The 25549-nt window shown below is 37.5% G+C and overlaps 1 protein-coding gene across 1 annotated transcript; it reads right to left on the bottom strand.

The window, feature by feature from the left end:
- Positions 1 to 2178: 2178 nt before the first annotated feature.
- On the bottom strand, positions 2179 to 23590 carry dnajc15 (DnaJ heat shock protein family (Hsp40) member C15). Its single transcript, XM_088914653.1, has 6 exons — positions 23463 to 23590; positions 20784 to 20835; positions 19092 to 19165; positions 15156 to 15232; positions 9001 to 9071; positions 2179 to 3309 (listed from the first exon to the last, which is right to left on the bottom strand). The coding sequence occupies exons 1-6, from the start codon at positions 23565 to 23567 to the stop codon at positions 3239 to 3241; spliced, it is 450 nt and encodes a 149-aa protein (XP_088770779.1). The 5' UTR covers positions 23568 to 23590; the 3' UTR covers positions 2179 to 3238.
- Positions 23591 to 25549: the final 1959 nt, after the last annotated feature.

The following is a 25549-nucleotide window of genomic DNA, read 5'->3' as shown; positions in this document are numbered from 1 at the left end:
CCCTATGTTTAATACTGTCTCTGTGAGCTGCAGATACGTCTTAACCAGAATAAGTCTTGAATTGACAACAGACTGGCTCAGGACAACTTTAACACATTCTACAACTCATGATTAAGGAAAAGAGAGAAACGGACACTGCAAAAACTTGATCTAGCTTAAAGCTCAAAATTAATTCTGCAATATCTAACCTTTTGGCCCAATAAAAGAAATATAAAACATTCTTTTTCACCATAACATATAACATTTACTGCTACTAATAACATAAATGTACTGAATGTACTGTTTGTACAGTGATTTTTTGTTAGGGATTTTTTGTCTTATAAAAGACAAATGGACACATGGAGCAAAACAAATTGCAGAGTGGTGTGACTTCTTTGCGCACCGTATGGCAAAAAATGAAGAGTAAAAAATGAGATTTTCAGATACATCATCATCAAAGGTCTGTTTCTTTAACACATTTTTTCATACAAGATAAATAAGCAATGCCAATACAATATTATTGTCCTGGTTATGTATACTGTACATGTACATCAATTTTTTTTTTAACTAGTGCTTTTTACACTTCTTAATGGAAATGTATCCCCACAGACAGTACATATTGTTCTACAGTCCACCTGGTGTACTTCTGTGAGAGGATGTGCTGAAAATAACAATAGCCAGGGGAGGCTGAGCGACGCCAACAACACAAAGCTAACTACAAAACAGGTTCACCAGCATATTCATTGGAGAAGTGTCAAGAAACACTTAAAAACATTCTCAGAAGGGAAATACACAAATCCCAACTCCATTCTCCTAAACCTTCTCTCTGGATTAATTGCTCACAATAATCATAAACAGATTACCATGAGATTATATATATTATTTTTTAACATCTCAGTCCAAGATAGTTACAAGCTGAGATAAATGACAATGGAGGTCTCTAAGAATTTAGGCACAATAGGTTAATACCTAGTGTCAATATTTCCACCTCCTAGTGCTCAAAAGCAAAGGGAATGTTTGGTGATATGTAGATACTGTGATCAAAGCAATCAAAGTTGACCTTGGTTTACCTTAGATTGTAGGTAAATGATTAAGTGTCAATAAACAGTCCAGAAACACACTATACGATCAGACAGCAGAAGAGAAGGGAAAAGAAGATCAGACCATAAGAACAGAAGAGGTGGAACTCATCTGGCACAAGTGGAGCTTGTGCCAGATGAGATCCTCCACTTCGTGATCATCTGAACAAAACACAAAATAAGCTAAGTATTTGAACCTTGCCAGAGAAAGCTAGCTATTCTGTATTGATAGGGAACTTGGGATACCTGAGTCAAGAATACCGTGGTTAAAGACAGCCTTTCCTCCTTGGGAGTGCATTTTTAGATGAGAGATAGGCTCCTATTTAATTTGTGGCAACAGTGTTTGCAGAGAGAGTTAACTACAGGTGGTATTTCATTTAGTTTAGAAGGCACCTTATCTCTTATTTTGGTTTCTGTAGGCATTATTTAAGAGTCGAATACTTGGTAGCAGCCTGGGGTTTTCTGGGTGAACTAGAAGTAGGATTTTGAAACACCTTGTCTGTAGACTTGTAAATAGATTAAACTGTGCATTGTATGTTTATGTTGTTTATGTAGTGTGTGTGACTATCATTCATAATAAATGTGTTTATCCAAGTGTGCCTGGATTATTACTGTTTTCACCAGAACTGTTTCAGAGAACAAAGAATTCATGTGCCTCTAACTATACCAACCACTTGGGTATATTCTAGCCTTTTCTGGACAGCTATCACTGGGGAGGAGGACACAGTAATGAAGCCAATTGGATGGAGATTGGGATGGGGATTATTAGGAGGCCATATTTTGGTCAAATTCTGTTTTTAAACTCTAGATTCGCCAGTCCAGATGGAAGTCTGACATTAACAACCATTAATGGGATAACGTAATTTAAGGGGCTGACCTTTACAGACTCACTTTAAAAAAAAATCAAATGGTAGTATTTATAAACTGCCAGACATATGAAAACTTTTTGTCTGGCAATTGAGTTTTGTAATAGACCACATAATTTTTCAAGTAAATGCTCAGAATAATAATAGTAAATAAGAAACAGGTGCAAAAAAAAAAATCCAAGCAAAAAAGCCTTCAACTTGCAACAGAAAATAAAACATATTTGCTTCTTGTGTAACAGGAAAGAGATGTTGCTGGGGAATAACATGTATTTTATTAAATTACAATAATTTAGGAAGTTATTTACATATTTAATTTCTGATATTTCAATATCCAAAGTTCATGCAACACTTAACCCTATCACTTCTAATATTTATTATATTCAAGGGCATTGTTTGTCCTACTAGCAGAGCTTCAATATCCTCCAAAATTTGGGGCACTTTAAAATAACTTGTTTATCCATATTCACCCAAAACCATTTCTAACAAAATCCATCTTGCTTCCTTTGCATCTGATGACAAAATGACAGCGCTGAATGATTCAATTCTCTTCTGTCGTCTCAAAGGCAGTGCAACTACTATTTCAGTATTTCCATTACAGAGATCTATTCCCCTTGTCCTTGGGGACTATTGTCTTTTCTGGTTTTTGTTCCTGCAGAGATGTTAATCTCAGGCTAATTGATTTCAATATTCTATCTGGAGCATATTTTTAAATTTCCTTTCAGCTCTTAAACCACTGAATTGGATTTGTAATCGGTATCAATGCTCTGCCAATGTCTGCGTTTCACAACTCCCCTTATTCAGGTGTCACCTAAAAAGTTTTAAATTGAACCTCAACAGAAGGGAAAAAAACATTAATTGTGGAAATGTTTCATTTCCACTGTGTCTGTTCATCACAAATTGTTCAACTATTAATAGCTGTAAATTCAGAATTAAGGACAGACTGTATGCATAAGCTGTTATAAATAACATGCTTCAGAGTGATTATTTCTGCAATGAGGACTGAGTACAGAAGTCAAAGTAAGCAGGCCAACTACAGGGACCAGTTAGCACTGGTGATTCAGGGCTCATCTGTAAACAAAACAGCAGACACAGTGGTCCCTCAGGGCCAGGCAAAGGAACCACTGGGTCCTTTCCCTGTGAATATATGTGATACTGAAGTTGAACTACACATGACCGCAGTCACACATAAACAGAAGATTAATATTTCCTTAGTGAGTCAGATTCCAGTCCCAGTCGGTACAGAGGATCTAAGGAGCTGAGGAAAGAGGAAATTCCAAAGGCTGCTGTCCAGAACTGTTTCTGATAAGAACAGAGTCAGTGTCGAGAGCTGGAGTCCAGAAGGTCTTTTGCTTCATTGATTTTAGCCGCCAAGTAGGGAGATCCACCTGCAATAACAGCACATTGATAAATAAGACACAGCAGTTGTAGTATCTTACTTCTCTGTATAGGCTGTGTGACTGTTTCATGGTTTGATCTGCTGTAGACGTGGAATGCAAAAACTTTTTTGCTCTTTACAAAACAAATGCTAAAAAGGAATAAAAGATAAGAGAGATTTTTTTCAAAGATAAAAGGAACCCCCCCCCCACCCACCCAGTTACATGCTCTGTGCTCTTAAAAAAACAACCTCAGAATAGAAGCTAATTTTATTTATCTGCAAATCGATAAAACTAGGTTGACAGCAAAGCTTCTACTTCATACCTTGCATGAAGGTCCATATATACCCAACTATTTTTCCTAAGAAGATTCTCTATTCATGCTAAAGGTTAGCCGCAAACTGGCTGATTCATCAGAACCAGCAGAGCTTAATTCCATTATTGTCTTGCAGTTCTTTCTTTGCCTGCATTATATACCTATACACAGAAAAACACTTAACAGACTGCAGCCCCTAATTCATATGCTGGGTAGATATCTAATATAAACTGTAATATGCAGTACACAACAATATTTGGTAAAAAAGACATTATTCTGAGGAAAAAATAATGACAAGAACAAATAGCAATTTAAATGACACAAAGGAAAAGGCTAGGTTCCTTAGAGGGGTGGAATGCATTGTTTCGCCCCTCCTGGAAACCCATCTGACAGCTTGCTTTGTTGTACCTGTGCAGGTAGATAGGGGACATGGCAAAACACATTATCTGTTCCCTAACTGGGATGTACAGAGAAGGTAGGATGGAGCATATGACATGACAACAAAACCAAATAGACACTATACCCCATTCATAATATTGTTTTAGGTTGCTTCAAGACATCTTTTAAATGAGGAGTAAAGACACTCAAAATGAGCATCATCACAAAATGTACAAACTAGAGGCAGCCATTTAGCTTCAGTTTAGGTCTGTTTGGTTGTTAAGTTTCCAGTTAATCAAAGAATCTCATCCAGCCATTTCTTGAAAAAAGCCAGAACCAGTATCAACAAGATGGCTCACAAGATTTCAGATTTAAAAAAATTACTTGCCCTTAGTTTCCATTTGGGTCAGCTGGTTCTTATTTCAACTGTTGATTCTATTGCTCTTGTGATTATTTCACTCACTCGTTAAGACTGACTTTGTCATGCCTTTTGGTGGATTCTGAATATTTCAATCAGGTCCTCTAAGAGTCTTCTCTGTTCAATAACAATATCAGTTATTTTACTCTGTCAGTGAAAATTTAAGCAAGAGAAAATGTATGTTTTTTTAAAATGTTTACAGAGCATAAATTAGAGCACAATATTTTAAATGTCTAACAGTACATTAAACAGTTTTAATTACATCCCTTGATTTAAATGTCATGTTAAAATATGTATAACTGATACTGTTTGCCTTTTTAATTGCTCTCTTAAATGGTTTAAAAAAGAAAAAAATGCATCAATATAAATACCTTAGTCTTAATAAGCAGCATGTTCAAATTTGGGATTTTCCATCTTTTATTTATATTTTTTTACATATGTTTTTGCTTTCTATGTATAACATAATGGACTAGTCTTGATTAAACATCATCTTCCAGATGTTTCTCTACTCTTGAATTCTTTCTATACAGTTTTTTAACGTCCTTACATGCACTACAGTGTAATTCTAATCCTTTTCTGGTACTGACTGCTAATTTGCCTAGCTGCCACTAGTGAACTAGTGACTAATTTGACTATTTTTTTTTAGTTAAAAAAACAAGTCTCAGAGGGAAGCACAATGTTTAGCATAACAGATAGGGAATATATGAGAGGCTTTTCTCAGTTGTTCAGATTTTTTATTAAATGATTTGTCTAGAAAAATACAATGTACTAAGCAACTGATGGTGCTCTATTATGGTCAGAAAACAGAATGGCTGTGTAAAGACCACTGTGGATCAAACTGACAGCAAATTTTCATTGTATTATTCATCAAGAAACTAACTGCGCCAAGATTTCCAAGTCTAAGTCGCAACATCAACAGTGGCAAAGATAGGGGACATTCTTGTTGCTTAATCTGCTTTCACACAGGTACTTTCAAGCCCTGCTTCAGGAAATGGACAGTGCATACAAGGACATTTGGCTTCACAGCAATGTTTACTGGCATAGCTGTGGGAAGGTTTTTGGCAGGATTTGTGTACTGTTTTGATACAATCCAAACCATTGTATGATGAAGTCAAATGGGTCACATAAATAATGTTTTTAGCTGACATCACTGCGCATCTGAATGATCTCAACCACTGTCTGCATCACCTGTGAAGTTAACTTTGCTCTTTTATCTATCAAAGATACTGCAAGTTAGCTACAACCATGAACATGTTAGGTCACCTTAAATCTCAGCTACAATATGAATCAGGTTGGGTGAAAAAACAGCCGATCTAAACTTGGCCTAATATGTGTATATGGGATATAGGAAGCATTACTATTCAAACAACAAACATTTCCCTAACATCACAATCATATGCATGGAGTCCTTCAGATGATTCTAAACTCATCCTGGCTATAGTCTGAAGAATTCCCTCCGGAGGTGAAAAACCAAGCAGAGAAACCAAGCTAGGAAATAGGGTTTCAGTGCACAAAGCGGTCATCTAGTCCAGCTTATGATTTAGTTACACTGGATTAGTCTGTGAAAAGTCTTCCCTAGAGTAATAACCATCTGCCTGCTTTCAAGGCATCAGCAACAGCATATGAGGCTCACGCTGCTGGCAGCCTCCGAGAGACATTACCCTCATTGTGCCAAATGGGCGATTATAGAAGAGCTGTTGACACAGCTATTTGTACAGTTCTGTATGCCTACTTTTAGGAATATACCTGTGATTTTGTGAGGAGCACTTGCATTATGAATTAAGTGCACCAAAAGCATGCTAATGGATATCATGGAGTACTAGTATGCTGGGACTGCTAATGTGTCACACTATTACGCAGGAAGCAGTGTGCTGTTCAAATGAACAATCCAATTCACCAGGGCAGGGAAAAGGGAAAAACAAATAAGGCTCAAGTATATCCACTTCCCTTTCCGATTGTTTAAAACAGAAGAGCATCATTGACTACACCTTCTTCCCTGACCATATCTAAATTACCACTATGATTAAACGCCCCCACCATCCCCATACACATCTCCTCATCTCACAGATATTGATTTTCTCCTGATGCTTTTGACCTTTCTCACTTGGGACATCTAAAATTACTGGACTCCCCTTGGCTCCAGCTGGCACAAAACACAGCAGCACAAAAATATTACTCCACACCTATCTTATCTACACTAATTATCCACTGCGTTTCGACATTTAAAAGTATTGTCCTAAGCTAGAGAGCTCTTAACATCTGGTGACCATGTTTTTTATGGTATTCATGGTCCACTAATTCCACTCTGTTTCTATGTCTTGTGCCTAAAAGCGCTATATTTGGAGATTCACAACATCGCTTTAAAATCCTTACCAGATGCTGCAAATGGAGACCCTACACAAGCCTCATTTTAAAATGCAATGTGACCATACAGTACAAAATACATTCCTACACAGTTTATTAGTGGACTTATCATTAAACCCTTGTGACCCTCTCCATTCCAGAATTTTACTACATTTAGCTCCTTCAATATTTGACTGATAAACAGTGGGATCAACACAACTATTAAGAAGCTGGTAGCATCAAAATTCTTGTATGGAAAAAACTGAATGGGCTTAACATTCAGTAGCCCTGCTACACATTCTAGAAATTTAGTGCAATTATACATTCTGGGAACTTCTTACACCAAATACAATGAATGAAGTCATTAAGCAGGATTTGCTTTCAGATATTTTGATTTTACCTAAATTGTCTTTACTGGTAGGACATTGCTGGAAACGTGCAGAATGCTGCGATCTTGGCATGGACCAATATATTAAAAACAATCATAAAAAGATAGATGATGCATTATTTGACTAAAGAACACCAACCAATTTTCCTCTTTGTTCTTTGTTCTCAACATATTGAAACACACAATGGGAATGGGATGACAGCCAACCTGTCCATACACTCTGTTGGTCCCTTTTTAATTTGTAGAACATTAACAATATTAGTAATACTATAAAGACATTATCTCCATGTAGCCCAGTATACAGAACAATTGCAACACCCATGAGCTACTGTAGCTGCTTAGAGGAAAGACTGCAGGTATTTTGGACCAGGGACTATTTGGACCAAGTATGCAGATAGCAATCTAGAGTATTCACAACTGCAGGATATGACAGCACTGTATATGACCTTGCTCTTAAGGATAACGTTATGTTGTTTTGAGTGTGCTGCTAATAAATTTACAATTGTGTTTTTACCTTCACACTTTGCAAAATACCCCAGTTGTGACATCACAAAGATGCCACTTCAGAAATTATTAAATGTGATCTATGTCTTGCCTTCCTTTTGCTAGACTACAGGAGAGAATGGAATTATATTCAAGATGAGATATTTCATATTCAACAGAGAGATTTACCACTAATAGTCAACCACAAGAGAATGAACGCATTTAAAAAGGTGTTTTTTTTCTTGTGAAGGCAGTCTTTAAGCACTAAAAAAACATATTCCCCACATCTAAGCTTTTGCTAGCTTGACTTTTAAAGAAGGTACTGATTGGTGCCTTGTAGTAATAGCAAGTGACCTTCCCGTTTCCAGGTGATCCAGGGTGGTGACACTAACGTGGAAAACTGGACTGTCACAGTGCACCACATTATTCGCTTTGAGATGTCTTGCAAGAATCCTTCTTTAATGTTACAAAAAGGAGGTAACTATACCAAGAAGAGATAGGACTTCAATATCCTTATCTTCAGCAGGGCGATATAAATCTGACGGTAGCCATTTCTCACATTGAATTAAAAATCAGTGAGCTCCCAGTTTGTCCTTGGGTAGTGAAATTCCCACATGAAAAATGCTTTTAAATCATGGTATGTTTGTTCAAGAAAATGGATGAAACCCAAAGAAAATAGCAGAACAAAGTCCTTGAGTAATGCGTGTATTGAATATTTAAAGGGAAAATATTTCACCTTGTAAACTATAAGTTTTCACCTAAAATGTGACCAAAACAACCGTTTTATGCTAGATGATGGGAGGTTTCACTGAAGACTTTAGTTCTTAAAAAACTTTAAAAATCTGTTTTTAAAACATTCAGCAAAGAAAAACTGGTGGTCTTCATTAGTCAGAAAGTTGACTGGGCACAAGTAGTGATGTGACTCAACCTGTTGAACGTCAAGCTTGGTGAAAGGAAGGAAAATGCAGACAGGAACTAAGCAACCTGTATGTTGGAGCGGCACCTCAGGTGAACTCGCAGTGCCACCACGCCCTCAAATGAATCAAGATGTGACGTGATGAATCAAGGTCTAGTGCAGACTATTCTAACAGGAGTCAGAGAGTGTGGCACACTCTGTAGGTGTACGACACGCTGACTGATGAGGAGAGCCTAATGAATGAACTAATTAATTTTATTTTGTTGCAATACTTCAAAATGATGTCCAAAATTGTATGTGTGAACATATGGCTATCATAAGGTTGTGCCGAACTTCAAATCATTTGGGGGGTACCTTTATTTTGTTTAAAGATTTTTTTACCCATTGTTATAATTAGGTATATATTTTTAAAGAGAGTTACCAACCAAACACAAAAAGCAATGGATGAGTGAGCAACTGACCTTTATCAGGGTGATTTAAAACCATGATCCTTCTATGAGCCTCTCTTATCTTGGTCTTGTTGCTTGTCGGGCTGCAAGACAGAGCAGAAAGGCTTAGACATGTGAGGAGCATGTCTCCATCTAGTGGTAAAATTCTAATAATGCATTAACCAAAAGGCCAAGAAATTCTTTAAAAATAATTTTATAAAGCACCTTTAAAAAAAAAAGTTACACAGCAGCTTTAAAAAGTTAAATCATAGGAACACTGTTATAGGGATAGCAAACTACAAAATAAGCAACACAAGCAGTTAAAAGTGAAGCAAGATACAAGGTCATTAGAAAATAGAGCATAAACAGACACCAATTAAATAAAAACCTTTCTGAAACCATTCAGACTCTATATTTACTGTAAACGCAGATTAACTGTAAATGCACTCGTACGTGATTTTCTGATATCCATGGAAATAGAATTCCAGATCTTTGGGGCATAGAAAGAGAAAACCATGTCATCCATAGAATGTTAACAAACTTGGGGAACACTGTATATAGAAGACCAGAGTCAGACGAACAAAGGTTTCGAGGTGGGGAGTACACAAATAATACGTCAGACAGGTACAGAAGTGCCAAGCCATGTACAGCCTTATAAGTAAGCATGAGGATTTTGAAGTTGACTTGTTGATCTGACTCCAAGACAGAAGTAATGTGATCGCTTGCATGCGGCCCGGTCAGGATTCTGGCTTTAAACTCTGAACATATTGGTGTTTGTTCAGTGTGGATTGCAGGGAGCTGAAGTAATCAATTCTACAAAAGACAAATGTGTTGACCAGCTTTCCTGCTATAGTCAAAAACAACATAGGACGTAGTCTGACAATGTTTGTGAGATGGAAGAATGATGTTTAAAATATTCTGAGCGTGGGTCAAAAGTCAAGCCAGGATTCAGCACCACCCATAAAGTCTTCAATTTTGACTGAAATTTACAAGTTACTGCATTGGCTTTACCATAGGTAAAGGGAGATGTTGAGTAGCATGATCTCAGTATTATCCCAGATTAGGTGAAGAAATTTTAAGTCATCCAAGTTTTTATATCAGAGATGCAATTAGAGAGTGCAGACACAGCCACCTCAGTATCAGATTTAGTATGGTCACAGATTTGAGTATCATCGGCATAAAAGTGATCATTCAGACCATGTAATTTTAATATCTGACCAAGTGGGAAAATGCAAATGTTGAACAGCAGGGGGCTTAGTTTCATGTGTGGAAACACCAGCCCTAAAAAATCCAACTTCAGAACTAAACCCTCAAGAGAAACAAAGTGCCGGTGATTAGCAAGATAAGAGTTGAACCGTTTAAGAGCGATGTCAGAAACACCAAATACTGTCTCAAGACAAGAGAGTAAAATTACATAACAGTGTCAAAAGCAACACTTAGGTCTAGGTCAATTAGGATAGACAGACAACTAGAACCAGCTGGCATGAGAAAATAGTCAGTTACATTAACAAGGGGGAGTTTCTGAGCTGCGTTTAATTGTCTGCAACCAGACTGGAAGGCTTCAAAGAGGTAATTTGCAGTGAGGTGACCGTTAAATAGTAGTGCAACAACACATTCCAAAATTTGTTGGATATAGGACAAAAAATGTTAAGGTTGTCCAAAGCCATGTCTCCAGTCATTGTTTACATGTCTGCATTGTTTACATTCAAACTGTTTATTTGTTTGCTTATACATTGTCTACTGTTTGTTTGTATACTGTCTTGATGCACTGTCTGCACTTTGTGTTTTTACACTTGTTTTAACAATCGAGAGACTATCTGTAAGTAAGAATTCCATTGTACCAGTACCGGTTACATATGGCAATAAAGTTCAAGTTCATGGGTGATTTTCTAGGCATTAGCGAACTGAAGCTGTTTTTAAGGCCACTGGTCCCACTTCAGTGCTCAAAGACTCATTTATGATGTCGAAGACAGTAGGGCAGAGAGCTAGAAAATAAGACTGAAATAAAACAGAAGACGGAACCCTTTCTTTATAAAAAAACGTTTGCACCAGACATGTTTAAATTAAAACTTATGACAGTTTAAAAATTCCCCTCCTCTGCTATAAAAAAAAACACTACATATACTCTAGGCACATTGCCAAAGTGCTAAAATTCATTTTGATTTAGCATGTGGGGGCTTTCAACATTATATCACCAAGACAGACAAAAGCAACCCCAGGGTCTAAGTGGGGTGCCCACCTCTGATTCTGGTGTGGGGGCACTTTTTGGCCTGTGTGTCACTGGTTGGGCTGCACCACAGCTGCAATCTGGGTTCCCCTTTAGGCCCAATTTGTATTGGTTTGCTGCAGAGAAGCCTTAGTGGGTCCAGAAACAGCTGTGAAAAGCCCGAAGTAGGTGTGGCAGGTTGAAACAGAGTGGGCAACTCTATAGGTTTGTGTGATGAGGAAGTGTTTTTTAATGGTGTAATGTAGGGGCTCCCAGTCCTGGTGACCCACACACCTGCTATTTTTCACCTTAATTGATCTAAGAAGTTTCTTCATTGGAATCTTTGCATTTTATTTCTACTCTCAAGTTTGAGATTTTATTTCACTTACAAAATACTGCAGTTAAAGGTCCCCCACGTCCCCAATGAAAAGTATGAATGCATAACTGAGGGCTCAGCTAAAACAGAAACCAACAGGTGTGTGGGTCACCGGGACCAGGAGCGGGAATCACTGGTTTGCCAATTGCATCCCTGCTGCCATAGAGCTTTTGTTGTTTTTCTTTGGCATTACATTGTCTCTTACATTTGTTGAGCAATACCATACTGGCACATAGTACATCCAAGCCCTCTAGACGATGGTGAAACATAAGGACCTAAAAGCTTGAAGATCTATACCCCACGAAGAGACAGCAAGTTTGCTGAGGTTTTTTATAGATTGTAGATTGTCACCTACATCTACCTTACATCACCTGTCTTGGAGAAATAGTCCAGTAGCAATGTTTACATAAACAAAAATCAAATTAATCAGAGTGAGTTTATCTTCAATGAATCAGAACAGCATACAAATCATCATCTATACAGCTCACCAAGGAAGAATGAAGCACTAGGTCACAGTGATCACGGCCTTTCACTAGTTCAGATAAAATTGAGCTTAGAGTTACATACTTTTAATTAAGCTTTTTCTCCCACAACCAAATACCTTTGACGTACTGCAATTTAAAGACGTAGAAATAAATCATGAATTGAGTCTGCAGCCAACTTCTCACGCACATTGTGACAGCCCAGGGACAGCTCTGAAATGGTAGAGTGGGCTGTGAAAATCGCCTATACAGTCACAGCAAAGTCATATTTTGTCAAGTCTTACAAACTGGTTTAGATATGACACAGAAGGATCACACCCGTCTTCGTGAGCAACAGTGCTGGTCCTGAACAGCATATTTAGCATGGCTTGAAGAACACTTCACTTGATTGAACACATGAAGTTTCAAAGAAAAATGTGTACCCTGCTTGTGTTTTTTTCTTTTGAAACTTAAATCAGTAACTGCAATAAGACAGTTGTTTTCAACCAACTGGGGTTGGAATATCCTCAGAAAAATGTTTCAACATTAGATTAATGATGTGGAAAACCAACCTTCTCACACTGGATCTACTCTGGAAGTATTTAACAAGATACGTCTTTTTTCTTTTCTGCATTTAATATACTGTAACTTTTAGTAGCACTGTTCAGAATTTTAGACTTCACTGAGTTCATGTTTAATCTATGGGTCTCTTGCAAGGGTTTTCTTCATCAGAAGTCCTTCTGCTAGAAAAAGGAAGGAAATAGAAAAAAGGCAGTAACTGCAATAAGAAAGAATGTATTTTTATATATTTTAAAGATTGTATATCACCTTTGCAATAAAATGCAATATCTACATCTACTTCATGCAAATCCTGCAAAAAACGTGACTAATTGTATTGTTTCACAGTGTGATATAATTGAAAAAGAAAAAAACAACAAAATGAGCAGCACACAGGCTTCTTCACTTCTTCAGGATTGTGGTGTTTTGCTCACCATTTTGGACTTTGTTGCTATGACTACTATATTCTTCAAGGCACCTCTGTCCATGTGAAAGATATGCCAATTTAATAATGGCATAAAGGTGCTAAGTGAAGAGAATGTGAGATCCCCAGAATGGTTCAGTATTGGTATATCTGTGTAAAGTGGCTGCAGAGAAAGAAGACTAAATAAGAAGCGTGATATATTTTCAGGTATGCCCTGTTAAAAGATATAGAAGTTATATAAAAAATATAATTTTTTTCATACAGCCTTTTCAGAAAGCAAATGATTTCCAGAAAGTTACGAAAACTATGCTACAATTTACTGTGTTTTCAGGAATACCCACCTGTAAAGGCAAAAAATATAAAAAGCTATCAAGAGACAAAAAAAACAGTTGTTTCCACACTGAATTCATTTTTGTGCCATTAATGAAAAAATAATTCATGAAATCTGAAGAAGTCAAATAAAATACAGAAAGGAGAAAGTGTCCTTCTCTGTAGAAACAAGGCCTTCACTGGACTATATCTTTCGTCAGCTTTGTATTTCTGTACAGTAGATTAGAAATACACAATCATTATTATTAAAAGAATAAATACCCTTTAACAATAACAATTTAAATAATAATAAGGTCATTAAAGATCATTAAAGATCTCAGTGTTCACACATACAGGGTGTTATCCCTGGCCTGCTGGTTAAATTCCACTTTAGTTTTCCGCAATCTGGCCTCCCTAAATTCTCCCCTTCATTCAGATGGTTAAGTAATTTCTCACTTCTCTACTTGATCTATTGTGTAGTGCAACTGCTGGAGGAGAACAAGTGCTGGGCCCACTCCTAAAAGCCTTCTACAAATGCAAAAACAAGAATATATAAAAGGCAATGCTCTATATTTCATATTCATACATAAATAAAACGTATATTATACATATTTTCCTTTGTTAACAACCTGACAGGATAAGCATGTGATACTGTTGTGAATGGAACACACAAAGTAGTCAAGCCTGATGCAGTCTTTTTGTTTCTTTTCTCACGTTGATATGTTGCATTTATCTCCCTGTAATTGCCCTTCAAACTATTCCCATCGCCCTTCTGGAATTTCATCTTCTCACTGTTTCTGCTGCAGTTTTAAACAAACATCTTAAGACATGACTAGTCTAATCAATTAATCTCCAGCAGATCAAAAACCCTGCCTTACATGAGATGAGAGCTGGTACAGCACTTCTGTGTGGCATGATTTCCCACAAATTTTCAGCCAAACTTTACAGGCCAGTTCCATAATCAAATAATCAAAGAAATGTAAATGTTTCCTAAAACAAAGGAGTACCACCCAACTGCATCAATGAGAGCAGTTTAAATGATCGGATCATCAAAAACAACTTCAAAGAGTGCTAAAAAAAACACTGCTCTTTAAAGTAAACCAAATCTACTGTAAACCAGCGCGAAGTTGTGATGGAATAGGAATTTTCTCTAGGTACAAAGAAAACAAAAGATCTTCAAAGTGATGATGACTGCTTAGCAAAAATAAAAAGCCTTGAAACAACCTACGAATTTCTCAGGAAGGCCATGAATTTGCAGTCAATTCACAATTTAGCAAACACTTCGAAAAAACAATGAAGTCCAGTCTATTCACCCTATTTACCAAATTGCTTGTTTAGAATGCCAGAGTTCCAGCATGAAAGATCAGTAATTAAACCTGCGACCACTGAAGTGGACTTGGAGGAGATAAATGCAAAACCTGAAAAGGCAAATATGAGTCACCTTTAATCCAGGACAAAACCAACAAATACTGGATGATGCGTCAGTGAGAAACCAGCAGTGGGCACGGGCAAGATCTTTAAATTAGAAGCATTTAAAAAATATTTGAGGTTTTGTTTCCTCAGTCAATTAAGAAATAAAGAACACAATTCGAAGAAGAAACATACATCATGATGTTTGACGAGCTGCTACAATGAAGGGTATAGGACAAAACCCAAATATTTTATCTAACCACAGATGTTTCTGGAAGAGAGAATTTGAGCAAACTGTGGTGTGCTTACCATAAAGGAAACCTTGTCATTGCAAGCTTCTCACTCAACACATTGACCCACACATTTACAAGGAAATGTTAGTTGACACCAGCACAGATTCTCTGAGAACTGAGATATAACAAACCCACTGCAATGCCCACTCACCTCACACCTAAAATGAGACTGGCTTCCCGTCGGGTCATTTTCTGTTCAAATCCACCTTTGTAATATGATGAAAATGACTAGAGAGAACAGGACAAAAAGGAAGAATTCAATAAACGCATTCTTCACAACACATTAACAAATGTTATCATGGCATCTGAATTAGTAAACCAAGAACTGTCAGCTTATTTAATTTAAAGTGGTGAAACAATACTGGTTTATATATTTTGCACACAGCGTGCAAAATGACTTTACAGTACCTGCTTGTAAAGGAAATAGAGCTCTGTTCTGTTACAAAAGTGTAAATGTCTGGTTTTCCACATACCTCAAGCCCATGGTATACATATTAGCCTTCTGTTTCCACATTAGCAGCAAGTCCTGTGTAAGGTATAAAGCCTTTCTAATAGATATGGGTTTGCTTGCAACTTCTCCATTTCAGGCTTGGTGTTTTATAACAATTATTACATTTGCTAACATGGCAGAGCCAGTAGATAACTACTGTATCTGGCAACAGACTAAACCTAGGCCTGAACTTTACCAGGCCTACCGATTTCTCCTCGGACTTGTAAAGCAATGGGATGAGGGAATTCAGCAACACAAAACTAAGCAACCTTTACAATACAGGGCCAGAATACAACACATATTTCAAATCTGAATAAGGATAATACACAGAAAGCACCGAGACAGATAAAAAAATACTCCCATATGTTTACCCTTTCTGAAACACTCAGATGCTCATATGGTGCTGGTACATGAGTGATGTGTGCTACACAATTTGGGTGCGGATTTATTTTTTCTGGATTCTGTAAACAGGAGACATGGGTTTGCTACAGGGGCACAGATAAAACAGAAGCATAATATAAAGAAACCGGAAAAGCTATGACGAATTTACTACAATTATAGCAAATAATTACTGCTGGTTATCAAGAATACTAAATACAGAATTTCAAAATTCCAAATTTACGGTAGATCTGATAAAACTCAGCTTCCAGACAGCATTATGCTTTTGCGTAATCTGTGTGACTTAACATACATGGAACTATGTGGTCTTGCATCCAAGACCATGATGCCAAAACATTTTGTCAATACATCTGCTTCTATTCACCTACCAGAAGGCTCCTGACACACACAGTGACAAATGCGATTTATATTTTCATTAAATGGGTTTTTTTCTGACACGCTATGAAAATGTGGCCTTCCGGCATTGTAAAAGATCACACAACATGCTGGGAAGAGCGGCACGGAGAGCGATGAATCATTTCTCCGACGTGGAGCCTCCGTCGCCCTCCGGTAATGGAACACAGTGGACGCACGTCGCACAGTGAAGACGAGTAAGGACGCAGCAAGACAGTGAGTCAGAGGGGTTTTTGCAAAGACATTATACGCCAATAAAATGGTTTACGGGTAGAAGGTGCGAGGGAATGCATGTGAAAAGCATAAGCTGCTGCTGCTTAGACACCGACCACAAAAGGTGGATCGACACCCAGGGCTTCAGATTTCATGCGCACACTGTACAAAGGAAAACTCCAACTCATTTTAGAATCACATCTGTTACAAGAAATGTATGGGCAAATTGGTATTCAAAAACAGAGGAGGCAGATAAACCACATTGAACCTTCTAATGAAAACCCTTCACTGTGTCCATATGTCATTCCCCCATTACATCGTGTGAACAACTAAGACACATTCGAGTTAACATCTGCACATATGATTTCTGTTTTCTTTCAGTTCCTCTTATGTGTCTTTGCTGTCCCTTGCTCTCCTACATCATGAGTGGTGTATGACAGGCTGAGTGATCATACTGGCATAAACATATTTTGGAAAAAGCTAAATGACAGCTTGAAAGAGGAGCACAGAGTAGCTGGCATATGAACATTATAGCACTTGTAACGCCAATGTTCTTCTTCTGCGAACACCATCTCAAACTAAAAAAGACACAACGACAGAAATCACACATCCTGCCACTCATCCAAAACAACAACTGTTTGAAAGGAACTGGAAGCCATCTATCTAGTTCAAATGGAAATCCTTGCTCAGCACTTAGCATTCAGCATGTCTACTACATTGGACAAAGTTCCCAAGACATTTAAAAATCTTAAAAAGCAACTGCAAAATTTGGAGAAGTCATCTTATATGCACATAACCCAGAGTTCTGTATAGATTTTAATGTGAATCATTTCTTAGCTATACTATGTGTACTGTTTACTACATACACCACATGACAAGCACACAGCAGACATATACTGCCAGCAGATGGCACTCTTTGGACAGCAAAATACAAACTTTGAATCCAGGGTTTTACACTGAATATCACCAAAACAATTTCAATTTAAAATTAAAACGTTATTTTAGAATAATGTTTTACAGTTCACACAATCGTACTTATCTTTACCTAATTCCTGAAGTGCACATGTAAATAAAATAAAATAAAGCCAGCTGTAGGCTGGAGAAAGAATATTTAAAAATAATTTTTAAAAATTCTTTGTAATATCATGGTTGTCGAAACAAGCACATACATTTACTCCATTATCATGAATAAGAGAAGTCTGAGAAAAATGGCTGTCTTAGAAAGCAGTAAAGCAGTATACCTGGTTCTGCAACTGTAATTATAGGGACTGCCAATGCAGTGGACTCATTAAAATCAACAAGGGAAACATGAACCAGAGGGCACACGTGGAAACTATGTGGAAGTGCATTTTAACCTGAATATAGGAGGCACACCTTTGCACAAAATGTTGTGGGAGTACAAAACAAGCTACACTGCTATGCTGTTGAAGCTAAACCTCATACCCTGGCTTCTGTCAAGAAACAGCTGAATTAGGTCCTTAAGAGCAATTAGCTACTAAGTACCAGACAGGCTCGATGGACCAAATGGCCTCCTCTGATTTGGAAATGTACTTATGTTCTATGTTCAACCTGGATTTAAATTAAATTGGTCAAAGTCTTGAGCTATATCCATTATATATACAAGAATCCGTGTATTTTGGGTGTGGAAATGGTTTTTAAAACATAAATTATTTATCATTTCAACCCTCAAACAATAGCCTTTAAAACAGAATTTACATTTATCTTTCAGTAGTAATCTGATGCGAATCATTCATAAGAACCTCTCCTTGAGGTAAATGTAAACGTCAGCCTTTCTACCATATTCCACTGCTTGTAGAATTACTCTATTCTGTCCAACACAGACGCGTGATGGCTTTAAAAACAAGGAAGGACTGAACTATTGTGAATGGTCACCCTCAATATGGAGTGGTACTTGAGTGAAATCTAAAATTCAAAATTCTCACTGAACCTCTGGCGTGGCTGTAATGTATCTTCTCACTCATCTCCTTCCGTTGACCGTAAATGACTGAACTCCTGCAGAAAGAGCTAGCTGAAGGCTACTTTTATAACACCCACAGCTTCCCAGACTTTTTAAAAAGTATGTAGCAGGTTTAAGAAGTCATTGCATGAGCTCGATTACCTTAAGGATATAACATTTACTTTCAGAGAGTGGTGGACTGTAGACTTTGAAATATGCACAGTGGTCTGAGAGACTGAGTGCGTGATGAGTTACAGTACATCTCTGATCAAAGCTAGTACTGTAATAGCACTGAGGTGGGTAAAAGCAAGGATGTTTCTTCTCACTAACCAGCTTGTAAAGCCAGAAACATATACCTACCTCTGTTCTGCAGTAAAACAAGATTTGAAAAATCAAGATTTAAAATCTTTTATTTTGTGCTAGAGGTTAGTGGTTTTTAAAAGGCTAAAAAACTGCATCATAAAACTTTACAAATTAACTTGAAACACTCAATGTCCTTATAAATTTAAATATTCTGTGCCGTTTATATACTTTATTGTGTTTTGGTGTTCAATATGTAATGATTCAAAGAATCAGAAATAGAATTGTTTTGCGAATCAGATACATCAGTACAGTATAATTTGGACAGAACTTACAGATGCAGGCATTGTCTTTGCTGTTTCTGCGATCACTTGTCCTAAAGGTTTCCACAGGTGAAATGTGTACCGTCCTAAAGAAAGCAAGATTAAAAACAATTGATCTAGAGTTATGTACAACAGCAATCCCTAAAATGTGGTCTTGGGCAGCCATAATAATCAAGATACAAACAGACATAGTGTTTCCTTAAACATAAAAAAGGTTGCATTGAATATAGCTACTTGAAAGATGACTCCAAATCAGACCACCTTAATTCATCCTGTTTAATATTTGCTAAGAACAAGTTTTTTTCACTATTGACTTGATCTTCTAGTTTGTCATCCTCAGAGCCCCAATCACCCCACCACCACAACAACTTGTGTTTCACTAAATCTAAATTCAGTAAAAAATAATACTTTATATCGGTCCACAAACCATCAAGAGCAACAGAAAGAATGAAAATAATAATTACACAATGCTAAAAAAGGAACACTGTAAGACTTCAGAAATAATTTCTGAAACACAGCTTGTATGCTGGTTACATAGTAAATAGCAGTTTTTTAGCTCTACTTTAGAAAACATAAACCTTCTCAGGCTGTTGGCCTAATGAAAGAACCACCACTAGATGATCAGTTCCCAAGCTGCAGTGTTTTGCCTCCGTTTTTTCAAGGAGTTCGACTCATTCTGCACAATCCAAGTCTTTCCTTCCCATGGACCACACACTATTAGGCATTCTGGCAAACAAAACATGTTCTCTGTATTTAGAATGGAATTTTCCTGCTTCCTCAATTTAACCGCACATACAGTTACATCCTGGCTAAACTTCATTGACATCCAAGCATGGACACACACACAGAGACGGCACAGGCTTGAAACAACACAAAAATACCCCAAATCCAAAAATCCTTTTTTGGTTGCAAGTTTCTAAAAAATGGATAAAAGCAAAACGAAATAATGGTTATTCCAAACTATACTGACACTTGAGTGTCTTTTTTGACTACTCCAAGTTATACATTTGTCAAACATTTGTAGGATTTGCTTTTTCAAAAGCCTTGATATGCCATTACATTTGATGACTGCTACATCAGCACATTAATGCTGTTGCTCTATTGAGTATTCTGTGTGTGCATTGTGCTGTCTTTTTGCCATCTATTCTGTAATACCCTTGTTCAGAATGAAGTGTTATTATGTTCTGCAAGCCAAAGCCACTCAGTGGACTACATATACCTTTTATTGCTCCTCTGAGAATTATGCATAAGTATTCCTCTATGTGCACAAAATCATACAGCCAGTTTAGGACCAAAAAGCTCTTGAAACCCTTGTCTTTACTCATGCAAACAGGCTTGTGTGTTCAAAAATAAGAAGATGAAAAGACCAAATCCAAACCTAAGGCTTTCCTTTAAGACAGTTGGTACAGAGTCTGTTTAGAGACAACCATTACAGTACAAACAATGCCCTTGGTTATCTTAAAAGCATTTCTATTTAACAGCTGCATACTGGTAACAGTTCTTGTTTGAAGTACATATGTCATTTTAACTAGAGGGTTGGGGTGACGGGGACGGAGGGGGGTGAATTTAAAGTAAAAGGTCAATAATGTACGCTATATTAAATTCACACCCATATATATCATATTAAATGTATAGTTTGTGATCTAATCAGCGTATAGGAACAAAGTTATATTTATAATTTATACATTTTACTGTACACCCTACCTGCAAGGGCTGCTGCCGCCACACCAAGTCCTACAGTAATTAACGTTGCGCCCTGTGAAAAATGAACACAGACCAATCAGGCTTCAGGTTTCGAGTGCTGGGTTCCCACAGTGTTCACCTACAGCAGTGGTTCTTTAGCCTGATCCTCAGCAACTGCTGCCTCTTCTGTTTTTTTTTTTGTTCTGGCCTGCCAAATGAGATCTTCTTAAAGCATATTATTTATTTTCAGCTCTTTAAAAGTACATTGGGATTTGGAATTGGTATCAATGCTGTACCCATTTCTGAGGTTAAGAACCCCTTTCATACAGGTGTGTAACTAGCAGGACCTGTGGAAAAGGAAACAGTACACTCGTTGTGGGAGTTTTTGATACACAGATAATCCTACATGCATGTTCATCATTAGGGCAATTTAGTTACATTTACGGTAAGTTGTATCAGTATCAATCAGTATCAGTAAGTTGCTGGGAATCAAACGATTGAAACAGTGTAATTTTGAATTTTACAACTGAGTTTCCAAATCAGACACACCTAAACAAGCCTAATCGTGGAGGACTGGTGATTTAAGAGGACAAGGTAAATAAAAACAAAAAGACACACCAGAGCCTTAAATTCAGTGTTGGGAAGCACAGGCCTACAGGCCTTTCTAGTATTTTTTTCTGAAGCTACTCAGAGAAATGAGAAACTTTGAGGTCACTTTCTCTAATGTTCAAAAATATTTAACAACTCATACACTCATACAACACTTAGATTTTATCCAATGTAAATATTTATTTTTACAAAATTTCACTATTTTACATCATTAACATTTCAGAGTGTCTGCATGTTAAAGAAACATCACTTATCACTTATAACTGCAACAGTCACGGAATTATAATCAGGAAAGAGTTCAAATCTTTTATTGCAGCAGGCACTAACACCAGCATTTTATTGAACAGATATAACACAGGTAAATCCATTTTGCTGATTAAAATGAATAAGGCTGATCAATAAGGGGTCTACTGTGAAAGTCGCTGGCTCCTGGTGCGCGTGACCATGGCTGCAAGCAATACGAGCTGCACACCTGTGTGCTCGCAGATGCTTTCTTGTGGGGTTCTGTCCCATTCCTCGCAAAGCCTTAAACAAGCGCATGCCTTTTCACAGGTCTCTGAGCACTAGAAAATCACACATCAACCAAGTTCACCCTACAAATGCTCAGCGGGGCTGAAGTCAGACAAGTTGAGCATCCGTGGTATAACTGCCACATTGCCATCTGGCAAGAGCCTCAAGGGAGTGGGACAAGAACACACAGGGAGGACAGCAAGTGAGCACCGTGTCATGCAGCCAGGCCAGAATCAATCACTACATGTTAAGTTCTGTGGTGACTAGTCACTCCTCCCCACATCATTGATAACATGTTAGAGCTTACTGAAGGTGGACTAAGTCCAGTCTCCACCATATCCAGGTAATGAAGACACTGGTCACTTGATAAGGCACATTAGTTATTTTCTGCATTTTGCCTTCTTGATTTTCACCTGGATCATACTTCAACAGGTTAAATCACCTCCTCAACTACGCCCAGTTTACCTTCCCATTAACAAGGTGATTTAGTGCTTAAAGAATAAACCAATTCATTTTCTCGTATCATTGCAAGTCAAGGATGAGCAATTAATGAAAATGACTTATGGATTTTGAGTAGTGATTAAACACTTGTTTTTTAAAAAAATCAAACTAGTATAAAACGTAGTAGTACGTTTTTTATGTTATCTATAATATAATAAAAGAGAAAGGAAAATATTTTTTTTGGACTGATACGCATACAATACAATCGAGTAGGTGTTGTTTTGAAGGACCTCAATTCGGACGCGATAAAACTAACGTAAAAGAGACTTCCCAGTGACCAAGACACTATTTTACTCTTCGCAAAATCTCCTGCTGGTACATTTATTAGCCTCGTAAGTTTTACATGAAGTACTAAGGTATTGGTATTGGGAGAAGACGAAGTACCCCGAACTGAAAATAAACATGCATTGTACACCCAAAATGCTGGAGTGCATTAGGTGTACTGTATATGTAACAGCCGAGTACAATTCATGCTCTTAGAGTTGGCTATAGCTTATTGCCACTTAACATATACGGTAGTATTACTGATGTGAGACATATTTGGGTTAACATATTCAGTATTTTATATGTTTAATCTTTGACCCAGGGAAAAGTGTGGTTTGGACGGTTGAGGTGAGAAAGAAGGCTCGCCCTGTGTCAGTTATTCTTTTTTTTTCTTCTTTTGGGCCTGTTTTTCCATCAATAAAGTTTGATAATCGGGCAGTGAAAGCTGTTTTCCTTCACATGAATGCCTACAGCTCTAAACCGAACCCCGGATTTTACACTGAGATGAATGCAAACTGATCAATATTTTCTTTTTGTCATAATTCATCAGGATATTTGGAATATTTATACTTACGTAACGAAGAAAAATATTGAACACACTATACCGTTTATGAAACGTCTACAACTTATATTGAAAACAAGAAGAAAAATACTACTGTGATTATATAAGAGATGGTAATGTGAACTCGTCACTTCATGTAAATACAAACAAGAAGTTAGTGAAGTGTGGGTATCATTAGAGAAGCAGACTTAGGTTATCTGTTTATACTGACTTATTTTACTTCGTAGCATAACAAAATCTGTGGTATGACTTACTATTTTTCTGTCAATTTCTGCATCACTCCTGTTGTTTAACTTCTGAGTGTATTCGGCGTATTTGAGTTCGCCTTCCATGCCTAATACACTGTTGGTACTCGCCATGCTTTCCGCACTCTCGAACTCAAGGACATTTAGCCGTTATATGGAACGGTTAATGGGACATACTACATGGTTTGTCAAAAGTGAAATACTAAAACGCGTTTTTCAACTTAAGGAAATGACTAATAAAAAGGTTGGTTTTCTGTATTTGTTGTAGATACAGGTACTTCTACAGAACGTTCCCAAAGTTCTTTCATGGTTTAGCTTTTTTTTCCCAGTTGGATGTTTGCTTCACGAGGTCTGTAATAGTGAGATCTACAATCAGATACAAATACCCTTTTACAAGCCCCCTGAGTATACTCATTGTTTACCCCTGATTATCATCATTGTTTTTGTGTAAAACGAATCTTTGAAATCACAATTAAATGATTCATTCATTTTTATGATCAAACATACAGAATATACACAAAAGCTATGCATGTTTAATTCATTGCATAAAGTTACCATAAGCCACAATACCAAGGGTGCAACCTCAAGAGATTTATTAGCTGAAATGCTGGACATAGTATGATTGCAGACCTCAATATAAAAAGACTGTCTAAGTATTTGTTATGAAAGGTTGCAAGTTATGGATGAGAGGTTCACTTACTGTCTTTATTCATATTAAAGTGCTACCAGAAACAACAACAAAACCTATATTGCATGCATATACTGTACTGTATATCTGTCTTCTGTAAATCAGTTCCTCAAAAACAAATTGGTAGGATCCTGTTTCCCTGGTAATAATAAGTCAAAACAGACATACTGACAACTTTCTTAAGGTTTGCTATGCACTGAGAAATTATGGATCTAATTTGGAGGCTTTTCCCCCTGTGGGTATTTTGCTTTCTTATGACCTTTTCTTTTTTTTTGCAGTTTGTCTGGAGCAGGTGTGAATTTGCAGTCTGGGGTATCATGACGGTAATGAGAGGCATCGCATCTGCTTGCCCAACAGGCTTACTGGCTGATATAGCAGAAAGACAAGGACACAAATGCACAAATGGTGTTGTCTCACTCGACGCTCATTCACTGAATTACCTTCCCAAGTTTGACACAAGGTTCTTCACTGTGGCGGAAGGAGGCACATTTTTCACCAACCGGGGCTGTTTTCAGGAGAATGATGCTACTGGACTTTTCCTTTGGGACATTGGTTGATGAGGTTCTTGTGCAGTATGCTCTGCTAGTAAGTGCCTCTGGTGGATAAGTTGTGTTACTGTATGTTCTATGTCAGTCAGGTAGTCAGTTACAGAAATTATTATGTCAAGGGTCCTGTGTGGTGGGTTGACCGATACAGTGGACTGTAATAAAAAGGAAAATTATGCAAGATACTGTTGTCTCTGGTCTGTGGGTGTATAAGTACTGTTGGTAGCTGCGTCAGCATGCGTAGGCTGCAAAGGAACAAGTAAAGGTTTATTCCATGCTGAAAATAGAAGAAGAGAAACGCAACACTTCAGCTGTGGAGCCTTCTTCAGGTGAGGCACCCAATACACCCAAAGAAGGCTCCACAGCCGAAACGTTGTGTTTCTCTTCTTCTATTTTTAGCATGGAATAAACCTTTACTTGTTCCTTTGCAGCCTACGCACGCTGACGCAGCTACCAACAGTACTTATACTACATGGTAAGTCAGCTACAAAAGCTAAACTTTTAAAAGCAGTTCCTGCATTTAGGGGTCACCATCTGTGACACTATCACGATTTATGCTGAGGAATTTGACGTTCTTTATCTTAGTTTTGGAATTTCGTTCCTTGTCCTGTGCTGTTGTCAATAGTATTAGTGTTTCATGAAGCGCCCCATATTTGTAGTGATAGCACTGAGTGAAATAGATATCTGGGCTGCAAACTATCCATAGGAGTAGTCATCATTAGTTAAAACCTCGATTTCTAAGCTCTTTTCGTGTGCAATTTCCTTCCAGAGCCAATACTGTTCCCCATTTATTACTGTAAAACTATACAATGGTGTAACTGTCTATATCAGTGGTCCCAGATCTTAGTCCTGAGGGGCCAGTG

Source organism: Atractosteus spatula, chromosome 4, assembly GCF_055471065.1.
Source record: "Atractosteus spatula isolate fAtrSpa1 chromosome 4, fAtrSpa1.hap1, whole genome shotgun sequence".
NCBI classification, from domain to species: Eukaryota; Metazoa; Chordata; class Actinopteri; order Semionotiformes; family Lepisosteidae; genus Atractosteus; species Atractosteus spatula.
This window is presented reverse-complemented; position numbering and strand designations above follow the sequence as displayed.